At 52.6% G+C, this 20,589-nt stretch overlaps 1 protein-coding gene across 1 annotated transcript; it reads right to left on the bottom strand.

Annotated features, from left to right (window-relative positions):
- Positions 1–6,145: 6,145 nt before the first annotated feature.
- Positions 6,146–18,845, bottom strand: LOC126642314 (ectonucleoside triphosphate diphosphohydrolase 2-like). The gene is made up of 9 exons (XM_050319805.1): positions 18,349–18,845; positions 16,227–16,344; positions 14,527–14,677; positions 13,632–13,791; positions 12,639–12,866; positions 11,293–11,553; positions 10,153–10,248; positions 9,030–9,164; positions 6,146–7,840 (listed from the first exon to the last, which is right to left on the bottom strand). Exons 1-9 carry the CDS (start codon positions 18,460–18,462, stop codon positions 7,610–7,612), a joined length of 1,494 nt encoding a protein of 497 aa, XP_050175762.1. The 5' UTR covers positions 18,463–18,845; the 3' UTR covers positions 6,146–7,609.
- Between the last annotated feature and the right edge of the window lie 1,744 nt (positions 18,846–20,589).

Consider the following 20,589-nt stretch of genomic DNA (forward strand, 5'->3'; position numbering starts at 1 on the left):
TGGAGAAACCACCCTCACCTTTCCTCTGACCCTTATTCCCAGCTTTGTGAGCACATTCCTGCCCAGACAGTGCGTCCATTGGTCACAGTTTCTATTAAACACACTTTGATTCCTGTTTCAGCAGAGCCTTTCTATGATTATATGTATCCATGGGGATGCCAGCTGGGTCTGCAAGTCCCAGCATCTCTTCTTGTTTTCACGCTGTAGCAAAAACTTGAAAGAGGCTCCTGGAGCTGGGGAGTGTCACCCTCCTGCCTGGTTAGGCTGAGGCAAAGGCAGCGGTGACCTCAATCCTGCCAACACACAGAGCACACCAGGCCAGCTCTGTGTCACTCGGGCGTTCATGTGACACGCAGGGATGTTGTGGCTTGTGCCCATATCCCGGGATCTGTGCCTGGATAACGATAATCCAATCCTGTGCCTGCGTCAGGCGAGGAGGTGGCCGGAGAAAAACAGCCCTGTGGAGGTCGAGTAGCCTCTGGTTGTTGGCTGAACATAAAGGTTGCGGTGATCGATATTTCTGGCATGTAAACATCATATTGCCACAGAGGTGCTGGAAGGAGTCCAGGAACACTTGGAGCAGCCCTGGAGAGCCTGGAAGGAGCCCCAGAGCATCAGGATCCTGAGAGGATCCTGGGACAGGCCTGTGTCAGCCTCAGAGGGGCCCAGGGAGACACACACAGCTCATCCTTCACATCTGAAACCAGAATGCAGGAGGTTTATGCAGTTTCCTTTGAGATAGCTGAGTAATGCAGAGCCATTAGGGGCCAGATTTATCCACTAATTACAGGCATTGATTGAATAGCAAACCCTGGGCTGTGTTCACACTGGAATCAGTGGAAAGGGTTGGCTTGGCCCACCCCAGCTCTGAGCACCACTGGCAACACATTTCTGTCCTCTGTAATGGTGTTTGATGTGACCAGTTCCAAAAACTGCAGCATCATTTAAGTACCAAAGGCAGCCAGGATGAATCTGGGCAGGACTTGCTCAAGATTTCATGCGAGGCTGTACTAATCAGTAAAGACAGCTTTTCCTCCAGGATGTGATGCCACCCCTTCAGAGCAATGCACAACAGGGATGCAGTCTTCTTTCTGATGGAAGGCAGGGCATGGAGAATGCCTTGCCTGTGTTGTGCTCTCCAGGAAAATACATTCAGCATCAATTCTCATCAGGTGTGCTTAGCACAGCGTTCACAAACGTGTGCACTCAGGAGGCCCTGGAAAACCCTCCCTAAAATAAAGCAGGGCTTGGAGGATGTTTCCTAGTACAAGTGCTGCTGGATTTAATGCAGATACAATTGGGTGTTTTTATTCAGCCAGGCCCAGAAAGCAAAGGCCTGCACATCAGTGCCATCTGTGTCCTCACTTCCTTAGCAATCCTGAGCCTTTGTGCTTCCCACAGCCTGGCCTCAGCCAGCGCTGCCTTTCATGTTTGGGAAGCTGCTCTGTAATGTGTGGAGTGAGCAATGGTTGCCACCCCCAGCATTCCCAGAGGCACTGTGAGAGTGGGAACCCTCTGCTCAGTGAAGGCTCCAGTACCTGTCTCCAGAGCACCAGCAGGATCTCTCCTGCAGAGCAAGGGTAGGACCCTGTGGGTAGTTCAATTTTGAGCTTCCAGAGGTTTCCCTGGGAGATTCAGCCACCTGAATATCTATGGGATAGGAGGCATTTCCAATTATTTGTGCAATATTTATTTTTGCTAATTCTAGCCCAACCAGTGAGTACTTCTGTTCTTAGCTACAAGCACATCTACAGGAAATGACAATTCTATTTGAAATATTTTTGCATTTAAAAAAAAAAAAAAAAAAAAGCCAGTACTTCCAAGCTCTCTGTGAGGAGGAACACAGGAATCTGAGCCAGGAATCTCCATGGAGAGCTGCTGGAGCTGCTGACCATCTCAGCCCTGTGACTTCTGAGGCTGTGGCACCACTAATTAGTGGGTGCCAGAAGGTGAGCTGGCAAGTGCCACGGCAGGTCTGTGCCAGAACCTTGGCTCACACGAAACATTCCTCCCAAGGCAAACCCTCTGTATGAAACACTGAACACTGGGCAAATTCTGGGAGAAAAAGTTGCACATTCCATGGTCCTGCCTGAGCAAAATGCTGGAGTGTGTTTGTAAATGGTCGCTGGTTTGGTGGAGTAGGGAATGCTGGAAAGCAACTAGAAGGGCAGAGAAGGGAACAGCTCGACCAAGGTGGCTCCCACCTCGTGTTTTCACTGCAGACATCTGTCTCAGCTGGTGTTTGGTTTCTTTGAAAGCTCTTCTCAAACTGCTGTGAGCAACCAGCAAGGAGGTTTCACCTCATTTAGGTGCTTCTGCAACTCCCAGCTGTAGGTTTGCTGCATCAATTAACGCTGTTAACAGGCTACTAGAAAACATCAGGGGCACTGTTACGAGGCCAAAGACCCTGGGTATAACCCGTAGAAAAACATGATAATGAAATTAAAGCTAAGTTGAAACTTGCATTTCTGTTTCATTGAGGGGTTTCCCACTTTTTATTGTGATTGTTTGGTTTGGTTTTGTAACTATTTTTACTACTTTTAGCTTGGAAACAGATGTTACTGTAAATACAACTGGTTTGAGGGTAGGGGGGAGGGACTTTCTTTTAACTTTTGAGCATTACCTGCCCCTTTTGCTGAACCAGTGTTCTCTGAGTGTGTATTGAGCTGCTCCCTCCCCTCAGCAGGCAGGCAGCAGCTGTCAGTCTGCTCTCGGTGCTTAACCAGCAAGATAGAAGTCTGTGTCTGAAACAGCACCTAGTCTGAGCTGAGCCTGTGCCTGGGCTTGCAGGAGCCCAAACAGAAATCACAGAACTAATTCTGGCTCTGTAGGTAAAGCCATGACTTCCAGGGGGGGACACTGCAGGACGAGGCAGGGTGGGAGCAGCTGGTGTTGGGGTCATTCCAGGTTTGTGGGAACGCTGAAGTGGGACGTGGGTATGTGCAGATGTTTTCTCATTCTACTGTTTCTGATTGTTACTTCTAAGGATAAACAAGCTTGTTTTCTAGAAATTATGCTGCTGAGAGACCAAAGTTCCTTGAAGTGAGGGGCTGCTTCCAGAGACTGGGGAGTGAGGGGTGCAGCTGTGGGATTCCTGCCTGAGAGAAACCAGAATGGCTGGATGGGATCAAGCCACAGGTCCACCCAGACCCATATTTTGTCTCCAATGATCTGCAGCAGTTACCAAAGAACAGGGCAGACAGATCTGGATGTGGCAGGTGGTTCAGGCAATTCTTTAGCCACAAGCAAGTAACTTTTTGTTTAATAGCCCTAATGGGTTATTATGAATTTATCTAATCCCCTTTTGCAGCCATGTAAACTTTGGGCACAGACAACCTCCTGTGCTGATGAGGTTTAACCACAAGCTGTGTGGAAGAACGAGCTCCTTCCATTTGGTTTGATGGTTTCCACTGAGCTCCTCTGCTCAGAGGGCCGTGAGCCTGTCCCTTCTAACTTGCACTCCAGGAGTGTTTAACATTGTCAGTGATACTGTCAGACAGAACAATGTTAAACCAGACTTTGAGTGATTTAAGGTTCAGCATTAATTTTGCATTTGCACATCCGTGATGTTCAAAACCTGTGAACTTGGAACGTTGTTCCCATGAAGGTTCCACAGCTCTGCTGCTCTTCACTGTCCACTGACAAGCCCAAAAACCGTCACCTTCTTTCATTTGGAAAATCTGTTTCTCCTGAGAATTTCCACCAAGAAGTGGTGACTAACTCGATCATGAGGTGCACATATGGTGACACCCCTGCTGTGAACAAAAATAAGCTTTCCTTCACACGAGAGTTGATTTTATCATTGCTCTGTCTCTCTCAAGCCTCCTCTTCATTCCTAGGCCAGTGCTCTTCCTGGAGGAATTGTTATTTCTCCCCCTTCATCCCTACTCCATGCAAGTGCCTGTCTCCCTGCATAGGGGATTCTTCCAATGCCACAGCTCCTTAAATCACTGGTTAGAGCTGCTTTCACATCCCACACACGGAGAGAGCTCCCTCCTGCAGTGCCTTTCCCCTGCATCCACATCAGGAGTCTCCTTGACACGTTCCCAGAGATGCCTGCTCGCTAAGTGATGTGATTTGTGGTGGGAGCAGCTCCTGCCTGTGTTGGAGCTGCCCTGGCAGCCTCCCCCTCCCGACTGATCCCTGGCACTGCACAGAGCTGCGGGAGCAGCAGTTCGTGTTCTGTGCTCATGGAACGGGGATGTGACAGCCTCCGACTGCGGGAAGGGCACGGTGGAAACCCGGTCACTGCTGTGCAGACACACAGCGATCTCTGCCCCTGCAGAGCGTCAGAGCACTGTGACCTGCCTGGGTGTGGTGGCTTTGTGAGAGGGCTTTTATGTGAGGAAAGCTGTGGCAAAAATTGCAGGTTTGCTGATCCCAGTATTCCTTCGGGCTTGTTCCTCTCCAGTGTGTTCAGAATTAGCTCCTCAAGTAGGAGTGACAGTCCATGAGGGAGGATATAAACATCATATGGCTTCCTATTTCTCTGGAAAGATACTCAGATGTGTGATCATAAGCATGGTATAAGAACAACATGAAAATATACTAATTCCAGCCATCCCAAAAGGCATTCCTCTCATCTTCTGCTGGATTTACCCCACTAAGTGGTTGTGGCTTTCGAGGGCTGGGTCTCTCCTGGAAGAAAGGAACAACTCAGGTCCTGTGGGGATGAACTTGGTACAGTAGAGTGGGACTGCAGGCAACAAACTGTTATTTCTTTCAGTTTTCATGGGAATTCATTGGTACAACCCAAATGGCATGTACTGTTTAAGAATCCATGGTGCTTTGGGAATGGTATAGGAAAAGAGGAGCAAATAAATGACATTTAGGCTCCCACAGCCAGGTCAGCCAACCTGTTGTGTGTCTGGGGCTAAAAGAGACAAAGTGCTTTCTGGAGTCAATTTTTGTATCTAGTACTTATGATTTCCTTCTTACTGATAGTTGCTGAGAGCAGCAGAACTGCAGTTGCACATGAGCAGAGATTATCTGCCAGAAGATCTCTCCCATGGTGAGAAGCAAGGGACCTGTGTATAAACAGAAAGAATTTATGGACAGTTAGAAAATCCTCATTATTTATCATTTCCACAATTGAATTGTAACCAAAGGCCTGCAAGCATCTTTGTTTCAAAGTGAGTTAGTTCATCTAGAATCTCCTTTTAAGCAGATTTCTGCTGTCCAGGTAACCTGAGGATTAATTCTGCAAACTTATGTAGTGCTGACACGAAGGAGCTGCTCTACAGAGAGCTGGGAGAAAGGAATACGTTACTTTTAATATTTCCCATTCTTCTCATAGATTCCCCATTATTTTTTATTGCCTTTTTTTTTTTAAATGACTAAAACCACACTGCAGTTTTAAATCTATCTTATCACCTAGTAAATACATCTAGAAATGTTTTTATCTGCCAGGAGAAGAATCCAGTGGTTGTGGGTTGCTTTCCCGTTGCAGAGAGGTGGTTCAGTGCCGGGGGTTCCACAGGCACAGCTCAGTGGCACGTGCAAGGCAAAAGTGAAGTGTCAGGAGGCTTCTAAACAAGAGCTTGGGGAGATTCCAGCCATTGCTGTGTTTCTCTAGGCCCCTGTGATCTATTCAGAAGGAAGAAGGTGCAATGACTGACAGGCCAGAGCACCTGGGGCTCCTGGCATCTCACTGGCACGTTTTTCCACGTCTGACAGTGGTAGGATTCTTCTTGGGCAGGTTCCAAGTGTCAGCCAGGAATCCCCAGAGCTCACCTCTGTGCTGACAGGTCACAGAGCCAGAGCTCTGTTGAGTGATTGCATTTCCAGGTGTGGGATGAATGAAGTCTCAGGAATTTCCCAGCTATCGCTGACTCCATGATAACCTCTTTTCTTCTCTCTACCCAGGCTTGCCTGGATCCCTCCTACATTCTTCAGAGGGTTTGAGCAAAGAACACATCAAAAGGTGTAGGCATGTCTCCCACCACCTAAATCCCAGCAGCCAGGTCACCTGAAGTCATTTTCTTTCCCTGTGCCTTCAGGTGTTCCCACTGTACCCCCAAAGTACACAGCAAAACAGCCCTTGAGTAAACAGGCAAAAATCAGCCCCCCCATCCTGCTCACTGAAACACTCTGTGTTCACAGTAACCCCCCTGCTTTGATCCCTTGCCAAGAATAACACAGACAGTCTATTAAAACATCTTTAATGACATGATATAATTAAAAATATCTAACGTGCAACTCAAAGAAATGAATATGAAGCTTGTTTCTGTTTCCACACCCCTCCAAACTTGACTGACAGGTTCCAAACCTTCGTTAGTTGGATACCCCAATATTTATGTGTGTGTGTGTCCTGTGTATCAGTTGGGAGCACAAGTGGCAAATAATCAGATTTGAAGGGATTTAGGTGCCATGGTGGCTTTAAAAATCCTGCAAGGCACATCACTGCTTGTGTGAGCATTTACATTTCTGTTTAAAGTGGCCTGAAATGCATTGGAGACACTTGTCCCGAGGCTTTTAACAGCCTGTGTGTTTTAAGTCTCTGAAGCAATGAAGTGAACTCTAAATGCCTCAGTCAAAGGACAGTGTTTGTCTGAATCAATCCCTTTTCTTCACAGTAACACAGAGAGTTTGTACAGCACCTCATCTTTTAGACAAGCAGAGCAGACCAGAGGAGCTGGAATGACTGCCAAGTCCCTGAGGAATCCTGACTATTGGATTATACAGTAACTCTGGTCATGGTCTGATATGAGAGTCAGTGTTCTGACAATTAGGAAAGCTTCTGTTCCTGGGTCTGCTCTGCTCTAAAGGACAACATCACATGAGGCACTTCCACAGTCAGCGAGACAAGCAGGTCAGTGCAAATAAACAGGTGAACCTCAGCCCAGCGAGAGCCCAGTTTTATGAGAGGTGAAATTAAATGTGTTAATTGAAGTCCTGCTTAAAGAGTTTAAGTTGGCAATTTTAACCCTGAGTTGCCATGACTCAGCTGAGAGACAAAAGCTCAGCTGTGTGTCTGTGCCCTTTGTTTCTCCTCTGATGCTCTGTAGAGACCAAGATTAAAAAGCATTGGTTTTGAATGAGAATTCACTGGCTACTGTCACTGGAATGGCAGCACAGGCAGACCAGCAGTGGCAGGCAGGAAATACCTGCATTTTCCCTAGAACATGGAAGCAAGCTGGCTGTTATATTCTGAGTATATTTTAATGCTCTTCCAGTCTTCACCTAGTGGCAATACCACAGGTATCATCTCTTGAGAAGGAGACAGAGCACTTTTTGTCAGACACCAGCTCTCCTGATTTGACAGGATTATTCAGTGCTTTACAACAGCTCGGGGCTTGCCTGCTCAGAGGCCTCGCCTCGTGCTTGACATGAGCAATCCCAGCTGTAGCCCAAGGAAGAGCTGTGCAGGCTGTTCTTGTTTGGAGGGTGAATAGCTTGCCATCCACTGGGAATCCCAGGTTTCCTGTGGAGCAGGATCCGTTGTCTCAAAGTACAGTAGTGTGAGTGCCAGCAAGTTGAAATAAGGCACCGAGGCTCTGGGAGTCCTGCAGGGAAATCACTTTCATCCTCCAGTGACTTACACCTCTGTGCTTTCCGTCAGGACCGTGTTAACTGTGCTCTGGCAAGAGTCTTGAGACCCCCAGCAGTGTCAGTTGTCATCAAAAACGCTGCTGTTCCTGGTGCTGAGGCTGTTCTCCTTGGCCATCACCCGGTACGAGATGCGCATGAAGGAGCCGGTGAGCAGCACCACGAAGAGGATCAGGAGCAGCGACCACACCCCTGGTTCAATCCCCTTGAGGATGCTGGGGCTGTCCTGGGGGATGGTGTTCGTCAGGCTCAGCAGGTACCCAAGAGTCCAGCCAGATGATCTGCCACCCATCTATTGAAAGAAAAAGGAGGAGATGTCAGAGGAGAGGGAGCAAGTCTTGACCCCAGCTGTGTTCCTGTGCCCGGGCCAAAGGCCTCCTGGGCTTTATCTGAGACTGGTCCAAGGCTTGGGCTTGGAATGAAGAGCTCTCCCACTCTCAGTGCCCTGATGGGCCTTACTGGCCCCAACCAGCCTCACCTGGCACTTCCACCACGCCTCTGCCTGTGGGCACGGGAGCTCCATTTAAGCTCTGGCCTGGGCAGCCCCCTCTTCCCTGAGCTGTGCTGTAGTCTGGGGCTGTTCCTGCTCTCTGACTGGTTTTCCCAGGTGGGTCTCAGGTCTACACTGTGAGCAGTTCTCTCTCAGACCTTGCTTGTCTCTGGCTTTCCAGGCTGGGCTCCCTGGGGGGCCCCTGGACCTGCCTCTTTACCTTCCTTTCCCTGATGGTCACCACGTGGCTGACTGAGCTGCATCCCTGCAGGTGGTACCAATGGCTTTGTGGGGAGTTGTGAAGGGGTCTGGGAAAGGAATTTCTTTTCCTTTGTGAAGGGGAAGGACCTGAATCAAATCCCCCTTTCCACAGGGGTTCCAGATCCTGAAACAATTTCAGACCTTGTTAGTTATTAGGTTCGATTATTAGATATTAGGAAGAAATTCTCCCCTGTGAGGGTGGGGAAGCCCTGGCAAAGGTTGCCCAGAGAAGCTGTGGTTGCCCCATCCCTGGGAGTGTCCAAGGCCAGGCTGGGCAGGGCTTGGAGCAACCTGGGCTAGTGGAAGGTGTCCCTGCCCATGGACAGGAACGAGATGATCTTTAAGGTTCCTTCCAACCCAAACCAGTCTAGGATTCTGTGATTATGAGACATTTATAAACCCTCACTAGTAAAAAGGTGGTTGCAAAGAGGTAGGGCAGCATCTTTTGGCTCAAGAAATTTTATCATTAGTTTGTCTTCAGCATTAAGTGAAGATCAACCTGCACTTTGTTCCCTGTCACAGACCCATAAAGATGGTGCTGCTCCAGACAAGATCTGTTTTTCAGTGGGCACAAGTGTCACCTCTAGCTCTCTGACACTTCTTCTTTATCACAGCTGCGAAGCCACTTCGCAAAACCATCCTGCTGGAGAAGCCCAGCTGCTCAGGGCTGGTGAGTGTGGGGCCAGGCTGGCTGTCCTGGAGCCAGCCCTCCCTGGTGATGGTGACTGACCTTCTTCTGGAACGCAGTCCAAGCAGGCTGGTCGACGTTGAGCGTGAACCCCTTTGTGCTGAGATGAAAGATGAAGGCAGACACAGCACAGTACTCAGCAAGGGTATCCAGGCTTGCTTGGGACTCCCTAACCAGCTGGTGCCATTTCCAAAAAGAAAAAAAAAAAAGGAGGGAAAAAAAAATTAAAGAAATATTTAATAGGTGAGTTTCAGGCTGGCTATAACCTCTCCTTTCCTGCTCTGGGACTGGAGGAGGGGTCTGTGTCCTGTGCAGACTGACATCACATTTCCAGCACCCACTGGGCTGGGATCTGGGAAGCAGTGTCATCTCCCAGTGCTTTTGTTCCCATCTTATTAAGCCAGGCAGATCCAAGAGCAGCAGGACTGGCAGCCAGGTCTCCTACTGGCCTCGCTGGTGGATTGCTTGGTGTGATTCCCTGCTCTTTAATTAGACTGAGCTGATGCTGCAGCCTTTCTCTCAGCAGGAGCAGCCTTTCCTCCATCCACAAGAGAATGATTTTGGGAGCTGCTTTTATGGGCTTTGCTCCCTTGTTAGCAAAGCCTGTAGGAATTGTCTCATTGGGATGTCACTGTGGGTGCTCAGTCAGTGTCACTGCAGATGGGGGTGACCTCAAAACCACCAGCTGAGGGAAAGAACTGGCAAATTCCCCCTGGCTTGTTCTCCTTGGGCCCAGGTGAAATGGGCACATCCTTAGAGTGTGAGTGGAGACTGAGGAGAGGAGGATAACAGGAAGGCCAAGGTGATGTACAGGAGAGAGTCAACAGCCTTCCTTGTTTACTCCCTAAAGCACAGTAAAAGGTATTTGTGGCTTTTCATTTAATTAAGTCCAGGTGTTACCAGCAGCAGCTGGGATTTGTGGGGAAGGAAAATAAGTGGAGCTTGTTTCCTCAAAGTAAAAAACAACAACAACAAAAAACAAATCCCACAAAACTACACCCCCTCCCCCAGAAAACCCAAACCCCACAAAAATCAAGCAAATCCAAGTTTTTTCCTGAGGGAGCCTGTAAGTTACAGCTCTGTAAATCTGACATCTGTTGGCTTTTACAACAAGGCTGTTTCTTGCTTCCCACTCTCCCTGCACACGAGGCTATTCCACAGTTACCTCTTCGAGGGACATCCCACACAGCCTCCTGACAGCCTGGCCCAAGTCAGCAGAGGGAACAGTTTCTCTCATGAAGTCCATGGCCTCAGAAATCACCTACAATGGCAGCAGAAATAACCATCAGGGGTCTGTGCTCTGTGTCCCTGCATTGCACTCCGTGCCCACAGGAAAGGAAGGGGCAGTGGCAGTGCCAGGGTGCCCTGGGTGTGCTGTGGTGGTGTCAGGGCCTCGGATGGGTGCAAGGAAGGTAAGATCTGTTACTGTCTGGAGATGGAAACAGGTCTGTTCCACATGCAGCAGCCTTCCTGGCCCTGTCTGGGTAAGCTGACTAATCACAGAATCACAAAATCATTTAGATTGGAGGAGATGTGTGAAAACAAGTCCAACCATCCACCCAGCACTGCCAAGGCCACCACTAAACCATGTCCCCAAGTGTCACATCTACATGGCCTTTAAATCCCTCCAGGGATGGGGACTCCACCACTGCCCTGGGCAGCTGTGCCAGTGCCTGAGCAACCTTTTGGTGAAGAAATGTTTCCTAATATACAACCTAAATCTTTCCCTGGCACAGCTGGAGGCCGTTCCCTCTCCTCCTGTCCCTGTTCCCTGGGAGCAGAGCCCAACCCCCCCTGGCTCCCCTCTCCTGTCAGGGAGTTGCAGAGCCAGAAGGTCCCCCCTGAGCCTCCTTTTCTCCAGGCTGAGCCCCCCAGATCCCTCAGCTGCTCCTGCTGCTCCAGCCCCTTCCCAGCTCCCTTCCCTTCCCTGCACACGCTCCAGCCCCTCGAGGTCTTTCTTGAAGTGAAGGGACCAAAACTGATCCCAGGATTCAAGGTGTGGCCTCACCAGTGCTGAGGACAGGGTTGAAGACCTCCTTGGGGCCAGGGGTGTCCCATGTGTCACCACTGACAGCTGGCTGTCCTGGCTCCTCTGTGGAGCCCCAAAGGTGGTCTCAGAAGCTCCACCAGAGTCACTGGTGGGAAGCCAGTGGTCCATGTAGAACATGGCATGTGTGGCAATGAGGGGGAGAGGGCAGGAGTGCCCCGGTGTGGCTCTTCCCACTGTATTTATTAATGGTCAAACTGGTCCCATGTCATGGATTCTCTGTGCCATCTGCCTACCCCAGTGCAAATGAGAACTCACCAGAAACCTGGTCTGGAGGGGCTGGAGAAGGGAATGCTTGGAGAAGCTGCAGGAGGAGGAGTTGAGCAGGCTTTGCACAAGGCTGATGCAGGCGGTGGGATTGCTGGAGCCCGTGACGTTGAAGACCTCCTTGGGGCCAGGGGTGTCCCCTGTGTCACCACTGACAGCACAAGGCCCAGCATGCACTGACTGCCACTGCACTTCCCGGGAGTAGGAGAGGGGCCAGCAGGGATTAGACACAGTTTTAGCACTTCCCTGCTCCTGGAGGCAGAACAAAACAAGGACAGGGGCAGCAAGAGATGACACGGCACCCCAGGGCTTCACACAGGGAGACACAATGTCACCACGGTGAAGGACAGCTTTCCTCTGGCCACCACAGCGTGGAAGGGGAGCAGGAGGCTGTGAAAGGGTGGCCAAATCTCCTGTCACTGAGTGAACCACAAGGCCCAGGCTGCTGCAGCCCCCTCACAGCTCCTGCTGGGGCCGGGGCAGCTGCAGGGGCTGGACCTGCGGGGGGAGGCTGAGGAGTCCCAGCCCTGCCTGCCCTCCCCTAGACCAGAAATACAGTTTCATGCATCCTGGACTCTTTCTGCTTGCAAGAAAGTGCCTGTTCTGGTCTGCCTTCCAAGGGCTCAACCCCTCAAGAATCAAGTGTTTCTTATTTCCAGTAATTCCCCAATGTAACTGTGGTGAAGTTGGTCTCCATGAGGAACATTCAGGTCTCAAATATGGGCAGGTGGGGTTTGAAGACAGGCAAGTGCATGGGCAGGGAGTAGTTAATTTCTGAAAAATTTGGGTTTTATGAAGACCAAAGTGATTCCTGAGTTTGTATCAGATCCTATCCCCCTCCCACCCTTCCCCAAATGAAACAAAGTTTGGAAGAACCAAAACACCTGCATGTTTTCAAAATGAAATATTGCCCTGTTAAAGATGCTTCAGGGCTAAAGCCAGCAAAGGGGTTACCCCAAATGGAAGGTCCCAGCTGGTTCCTGGGTTGGTTGGTTCCCATTCTAGTATGGAGGAGCAGTTCATAAAAGGCAAGGGGAGCCTTGGCCTCTTGTCACTCTGGAAAGGATGCTGGCACCTCTGGCGAGCATTTTGTGCTCGAGTGTATTAAGTAGGAGGCCAAGTAGAGCCTGCAAGTGGGGAACCCTGGAATGGGTGCCTGTGTGTCTGCTTGGAGGGCACTGATTTGGGCACAGAGGGTTTTACAAACGCACTGGGCTCTCTTTAGATATCTGCAAATGCCCCCCATTAAGGGCATTTTGCCCGTTAGAAGCTACACACTGTGCAGCTGTGACTGAGTGATGAGGTGTCCAGGGCTCACGTCCTGTGGCAGAACTCACCTGGATGAGCAGGGAGAGCAGCGTCCTGTGGAGCTGGTCGGTGCCGTGGCAGGGGCACTGGTGAGTGAACACCTCGTGCGTCTGCCCGTACAGCTGCAGCCTCACTCCCTCCTTTGGGACCTGGCCCTCCTCTTCCAGATGGGAAGTGAGCCGTGTTGAGGTTCCTCCCACGGACAGGACTCCTGCCATGCCCTTCCCGGAGGGCACCAGCTGCCCTCGCCAGTCGTACTGACCAAAAAGAACCAGAGAGGTCAATCCCTGGGGCTTCTCCAGCTGGGTCACAGTCAGGTGCAATCAGTGCACAGAGGGAGGAAGCAGTTGGGTAGTGCAGCACAGCCCGACTCTTTCGAGTCATTGTACAGGCACTGACACCTGCACAGAGACCTTCCCACAGCCCCTGAGGGCAAACAGGGCTCACCAGCCTGGGGGGCTGCTCAGGGCAGTGGTCTCAGCAGGCAGGAGCAGGGGAGAGAGGAGAGGGTGGTGGGGAATGGCAGGGACATTTCCAAGTGGGCAGATATGGGCTTCAAGTGCTGCCTTGGTGCTGAAGTGATCCTTCTGTCAGAAGAACCATGTCTCTGACATGAGCATCCTGAATGTTGTCCAGAAAGCCTCATGTCTGTCAGGGCATGGGTGTGTTCATGAAAGGCTGTAGGAGAGCTTATAACCATAGGGACCTTAAACCTCATCCCCTTTCACCCCCTGCCATGGGCAGAAACACCTTCCACCATCCCAGGTTGCTCCAAGCCCCATCCAACCTGGCCTTGGACACTCCCAGGGATGGGGCAGCCACAGCTTCTCTGGGCAACCTGTGCCAGATTCTCACCCCTCAACTCACACGAGGCTGGCATTTGCTCCAGCCTGCCTCCTCTGAAAGGCAGTGGAATTTGTGCTTAACCACTGCTTAAACTACAGGGTTTTACCAATCCCTCCATGCCTCTGTAGCTGTCTGTTAATAGGATTTGCTCATCCCCAGGGAGAATCGTCCTTTACCTTGAAGAAGTTCTCCAGGACATAGTTCACAGCAACCCAATTGAATGCTTCCTTGTCTGGGCTGGACAGGATCTGTGCCCCCCGAAAGCTGAAGGGGGATGACTTCAGAGCCACAGTCAGGGCTGCAAGGAGACCATCAGAGAGGGTGGGATGGGTGAGGCTAAAAAGGAAGACAAAAAAAGGGCATATTTGTTGTTACAGGGACCCTGCAGGGCTCCTGCTGTACACCCCACTTTGGGCAGTAGCACAGAGGCACAATGACAATCCCACTCCTGTCTGCTTCCCCCTCCCCTGGTGTGGCACTGGGGGCAAGAGCAGCACAGGGATGACTGAAGCAGTCGTGGCACCACGAAAGAATTTAGGACTTTAGCACCCTCTGCCACCAAGGAAATCCTCTGGCCTCTCCCCAGTGACCTGGTCCCCTCCAGACCTTACTTTTCCCTAGTGTCTAAAAGGAGAAAAAGGTCCTGGTAATGAGGGGACTCAGAACAGTTTCCACAAAAGTGTGTATGATAAGATGGATCCTCCTGCTGCCATTCCCAATTTTTTGACAAGAAGCACCCCTGCAAGGCCACATGGGTTGTCCCATAAACTGAAAACACTTGAGCTTGCAGACTGACAGATGTCTTCCCAAGCACTAATTGTGAAACTGTAACTGGGAAGGAAACACAACACAGACTGGCAGCAGTGGCAGCTCTGTGATCCTCACGGCTGCTGGGGGGACAGGATGGAATATCACAGCCATGATGTTCCTCTTGAGGACATCTGGGCCTGAAGAAGGTTTAGCTGACCAGCAGATCAGGGTGGAGCACACTGCAGAGCAGACAGGGTGAGGTGCATGCACAGAACGATCCGTGTGCTGATCTCTGGGTGTGGGTTTGCACCATTCACTCACTTCAGCTGCCTCGTGCTGGGGGTGGCTCCCAAGTACAGCGGGGTTTGGCTGTGCTGCTCTGCTGGGATCTCCTCCTGGGCCCAGTTCAAACACGGCTCCAAGCTCTTCACCACTTCCTGAGGAGAATCTGAGTAGCTGGAGACTCCTAGACCTGAGAACCAGGGCACAGAATGAAATTTTAGGGAAAGTTATGGGAGAACTGTGAGAACCCAGAGGTCGCTGTCCTAGGGCATGGTTAAAGGCAGGACCTGTCACAGGTGGAATGAAGGAGCTCCTCCAGGTATCCACCCTGCTAAAATATGGTACTGGGAGCAAAACATGTGCATATAAATCCCAGACTGCACTAACAGAACCCCAGCTCTGCTGCTGAGATATCCACATGACTGCTGCAACAGCTGAGGCTTTCTCAGCCCACAGAGGAGGAAATGTGGCTTTAGCTGCTATAAAAATAAGCAAAAGGACACATTGCCACGGAGACAGAGCTGAGGCTGATGTGTCACCTCTCCTCTCCAGCCATTTCCCCTTGTATTGGCAGAGGTGGCTCCTGAGCCCCCGTCTGTAAGGCAGAGGAAGCTGGTGCTGTGCAGAGGTGCTGTGTGCCAGCCTTGACTCATTTTTCCAGCAAGTCAGCGGCTCTAAGTTCTGGTTTTGAACTGCCACTCAGGAAGAGCCTCACTTCCCCATCCTCATCCTCCTGGCTGTGACTCCTCACCCTGTGCTTTGCTCCCCTGGGCCCTGTGCAGGGCTGAGCTGCAGCTTTCCCACAGCTCCTGCAAGGCTGTGACTGTGCTGCTGTGCACACAGGGCTCCTCACCCCTGGGCAACAGCCCTGCCTGGGCCTCCTGTTGCTGCTGCTGAGGACAAACTGCCTCCCAGAGCTGCTTTCAGCCCAGCCATGAACGTGGCAGCAGTCAAGGGGCACGCACAGGGTTTCAGGGAGCCCTTCCTGCACTTTCACTGTGTGGTTTGTGCTGCTTACAGGCTGCAAGGGCACAAACCCTCCTCCCTGCCTGCTGTGCAGCTGCCCTCCCGAGGGTTCAGTCCTTCCCAGCATCCCGCTACAATCAGGCTTTGACATCAAAGCAAGATTGAGAGATAGGGAAGGAAAACCACAAGCATTAATGCGTGGAAGCCTTTCAGCTGGCACTGGCAGGGTCAAACTGATTCAAACTGGTGAGGAAAACCCCAATATTCTCTGAAATGTGACACCTAAAGGCAAGCTGAACTCCTGCTCGTGCTGTCAAACCCCACACAGGGGGTTGGAGCCTTTGCACCTCTCTTGTCCTGGAGCTACACCACTGACTGCCCAGGGCAGTCAGGAGGAGGCAGAAGGTCCCAGGGGTCACCCTGCACCAGATTTGTGTCCACTGCTGTTCACTGCCTTGCCCTGGCTCTGCCACTGACCCATGTGGACATCAGGATGAGCCCCATCCTCTCTGTGTGCCTCCCTGCCTGCAGCAGCCCTCAAATCCTGTCCCCTGCTACTGCCAAGTGCCTGATGCCAGGCTGTGTGTGGCTAAACCTGCCCAGCCCAGAAGAGCCACGCTGAAAACAAGCTTGTGCTCCACTGTTTCAGTGCACAGCTGGGTGATGAAGGAGCCAAGGAATTTGTGGCCCTGGTCCAACACAGGTCTTTGGGTTGCCATCCATCCATCCCATTCCAGCCCCACAGACCACCCAGCAGGAACTGGGCACCTCACCTTGCACAGGGCAGGAGCTGCATCCCCTGATCACCCCGGTCTTGTTTGCCGTGGTGGCCGTCCACTGGTAGATGAAGAGGATGGTGTGGGATGGGCCAGCATCCAGAACGATGCCATACTGGAAAACCCCCAAAACATTGCAGGTCAACACCACTGAATGCATGCTGCTTTGTTACTGCAGGGTTACTCGGCGTCATGTGGGTACCCTGGGTGACCCCTGGGCCTGCACTGCAGAATCTGAGTTCACTTTTTACATTCCAGGAGAGGGTGAAGCCAGGAGACGACGAGGATTCGCAGGGAACCATCTGCATTCCTGAATATACATGAGGAACAGCCCAGAAATACATCAGGTCTCCAGTGGCACGCTCTGGAGCTGTTCCTGAAACCAGGCAGAGGGCTTCCACCGAGAGCTCAGCCACCTGGAGCTCAGGAAAAACAGGTCCTAAAGCAGTGGGAGATGGCACTGTACAGGTTCTCCACCGATTCTGGGGCTCAGACTGCTGCTGATTGGTTTGCTAAGGCTTTTGTGCAGGAATTGGAGGGCTGTGGCTTGTTTCTCCTGAGGAATCCGAGACTCCCGTGTCTCTTTGATGTCCCAGTGCAGTGATGCTGTGACATGGGCTGGGTGTTTGCCCCAGTGTGGGCAGAGCTGTGGGAGCTGCAGCACGCCAGGACCAGCCAGCACAGGGACTGTGAGAGGTGGCAGCCCCACAGAGACAGAGGTGGTATCTTGGCAGAACGAGCAGAGCAGTGACCAGGGGCTTTCTCAACCCCTTGTCCCCTGACAGCTCTGCTACTGCCCAGCTGTGGGGCTGAGGGAACTCTGCCTCTGTGCACCCCACTGTCTGCTCTGCCTGCTGCTGACTGGGCCTCACTGAGCTGCTCCCAGTACATGAGGGTGAGGCAGTGGAGGCCACTGGAGTCCCTGCACGGCTGCCCTGGAGATCCCCACGCTCCAAACAGCCCCAGTGCTGGCCCAGGGTCTCCTCCTCTCCCCCTGTTACACGACCCCAAGCTGGGAGATCTCCCACACAGCCTGGAAAGAAAACTCGTGAGATATGTGGTGGTGCTGGTCTGAGCTGCACCTTGCACACCAACAGCTGGAGCTGTGACTGAGTGGGAGGAGAAACCTCCTCGGAGGTTGATGTTACCAGCACCAGCAGGGTTTCAGCGGGAGGCTGAGCTGCTGCCTGCTGCTCTCCTGGGAGCTGCACCAGACACGCAGGGCCGGGGCTGGTGGGGCTGGGCTGGAGCAGAAATGCGGGAGGAGGATGCAGCTCCCTGCCCGAGCCTGCTGGCACCTCCCACACCAGTGACAGCTCGGATTCCTGGCAGGGACGTGTCGGCTGCTGCCGCACAGGGGGAAGGAACAAATGGTATTGGTGGAGAAACCTGGACTTTTTTTTTTTTTTTCCTCCTTCACATAATGAGAGGCTTGCTGTGGGAGCGCCAGGGAGGAAGGGAGGGATCACCACCCCTCTGCCCAGCTCAGCACCAGGGAAGGACAGAACGCAGAGCAATGAGGGGGTTTTTAGTCTAATTTTGTCTCTGAGAGGAGCGTGGAGGAGGGGTACTGTCTCTAAACCCGCAGGATAACCTTCTTCTGTTGGGTTAAATAAACCACAGCGTGCCACTGAACCTCAGCAATGAGGGTTCAAGAGGCAGAGTGGGTGGGCATGAACCCCCCCTCAGACCTGACCCTGCTGTGTAGAGCAGGTCGGCTCTTCAGTTAAAATCAAGGTAGGACCAAGGAGGAGAAGGCATTTGGTTTTAGAGTCAGAACCAGCAGATCAGAGCCAAATTCCTACTGACTTTCAAGAGGGACTGATCTCTTTCCCTCCACTGACACCACTGTCCCTTGCTGCTCAGGGGGAGCTCCTGACATGAGCTGCCTCCCCTCAGCCTGCCGTGAGCATCCCTGCAAATCCACGGACCGTGTCCTGCCTGAATTCCCGGACCAACCAAAGGAGTTGGCTTGGTTTTGGTTCAATAACCTACGGCAAGCTGAAGGATGCCAACCCTCCCCGGCAGTCTTGTCCTAGTCCCCTCCTCAGTTTGTAAATGACCCGGTAATAAAATGAACGTCGAAAGCCACAGAACAGCCCGGTTTAACTGCCCTTACCTGGGTCCTGAGCGGGGCCACGGGCACATCTTTGGTGGACACGCAGAGCAGCACGATGCCCGTCAGTCCCGCCACGATCACCAGCCAGGGGGGAAGGAGCTCACGCCAAGACATGAAGCGCTTTCTCCTTCCTCCGGGAGCCCGAAGGGGAAGCAGCGGAGCAGCAAAGTGACACCGGCTGCTTCAACAACCTTTAAAAGGAGCAGAAAGGCGGGGCCGGGGCCAGGCTCTGACTTCAGCCCAGCCCAAAGCCACAGGGACCACAGGGACGCGTGGGCCAGGCTGGGATGTGTCAGGCAGCTCTGCCTTCCATCCCTCCTCCCCATAAATAACAGGAGGGCTCCGTGCCCATCCCAGCTTCGCAAAGGCATCGCTGCAACCTCGAAACTGCCCCAGGCGGCGGGGCTGAGGTAAACACAACTGTGGGGTTAACTCGGCTGGGTAACGAGAAGAAAGCAGGCAAAACTCATCTGTTTGGTATTCCACGCCTGGCAGTGCTGGCTGCCCAAATTAGAAGCGGGGAAACTCCTTGTCTCTGGGTTTAAATTTATATCTGAGGGCTGCAGGGCGGAGCTGGGGTGCTTCCCCTCGGGCACGTGTCCCTTCAGACTGTGCCTGCCCCCTGCTCACTTTCAGGTGGCACCTGGGACACGAAAAACCTCTGCACTTTTGGATTTCCACCCACAGGAAGCTCCGGCTGGTTTGGTCCTTGCTGTGTGTAGGAGACAACGGGGGCTGCTCGGCTCTTTTGTCCCCAGAAGGTCAGTGTGAGCCTTCTGGGGTGCCTGTACCCCCCTCCCTGACGGCTCCCTGGGGAAGATAACCAACACCCAGGCTTTATGAAACACATGCCTGCTTTCTCCTGGCTGATGCCCCAAAGAGATATCCTTGAAACCAGAATTTCTGCGGAAAAACTGCAGCTGCTCACACTGGGGCCGAGCGCTCGTGTCCTCATGGCATTTATACCAATGTCACGACATACTATCAGCACCTCAGGACATCCAGCGGCTACTGAGGAGATTCCAGGTCCTGCCGTGGTCAGACCAGTCCTGCTTTGCTCCTGCAGGAACCCCCCCCAGCCATGTGGGGACACGGGGAGGGACGTGAGGGAGCTCAGGGCGCTGCAGCAGCTCCTGGCTGGGAACAGCAGAGTGCATCCCTTCTCTCACCATGATGTCAGGGATCACAGGGGTGTGTGAGCAACAGCCCAACTTTCAAGTGGTCTGGGGGGGCTCTAAATCAGTTTGTTTTTTTCCTGGACAGCTATAATGGCTGCTGGGCAGACCCCAGGGGGGTTTCTGTGGTGGCTTAGACTGAGACAGCAGCAGATTGCACAAAGGACAAATAGGGGTTTTCTTTTTTCCCCCCACTCTGTAGCAGCTATCCCGAAAGTACAGGCCTGTGAATGCTAAACCATGAATGGAGGAAGGCCACTTCTCTGTTTTTAGTGGTGTTTCCTCTTTCCATCACTGTCGGCCTGGGATCAGACAAGAGGGAAGCCTCAGACACCCCCAGGAATCCCAACCTTGCTGCCCTCTTAATGCTGTTGGCCAGAGCACAAAGCCATGGAATCACAGAACCTTCTGAGTTGGAAGGACCCACAAGGACCATCGAGTCGAGCTCCTGGCCCTGCACAGGATACCCCAACAATCCCATCACGTGAGAGCTCCTGGAGCGGGTCCAGCGGAGGCTGCGGAGATGCTGAAGGGATGGAGCATCTCTGGGAGCAGGAAAGGCTGAGGGAGCTGGGGCTGCTCAGCCTTGGGAAGAGAGGGAACCTCATCCGTGTCCATCAGTGTCTGCAGGGAGGGGGCAGAGGATGGACCAGGATCTATTCAGTGTGTAGGGGGGCCAGTAATGGGACAAGAGGCAGCAGCACAAACTGATGCCTGGGAAGTTCCATTGCTGTGCAGTGACCCAGCTCTGAACATGCTGCCCAGGGAGGGTATGGAGTCTCCTCACTGGGGATATTCCAGACCCCTCTGGACACAACCCCGTGCCATGGGATGGTCACCCCATCTAACCCTGGGATGGCCCCGCTGGAGCAGGGAGGTGCCACCAGATGACCCACCGCGGTCCCTTCAGCCTGCCCGGGGCTGTGACTCTGTGTCTCTGTGCGCTGCCGGAGCCCTGCCCGCCCTGCCCCGACCGGAGCCCGCGGGGGTCGCGGGGAGCCCCCACGGGAGGGGCGGCGGAACCTTCGCGCCGCGGAACCTTCGCGCCCGGGAGCGGGGCCCGCGG

Source organism: Myiozetetes cayanensis, unplaced genomic scaffold (genome assembly GCF_022539395.1).
Source record: "Myiozetetes cayanensis isolate MyiCay16 unplaced genomic scaffold, myiCay2020 scf23, whole genome shotgun sequence".
NCBI lineage: Eukaryota > Metazoa > Chordata > Aves > Passeriformes > Tyrannidae > Myiozetetes > Myiozetetes cayanensis.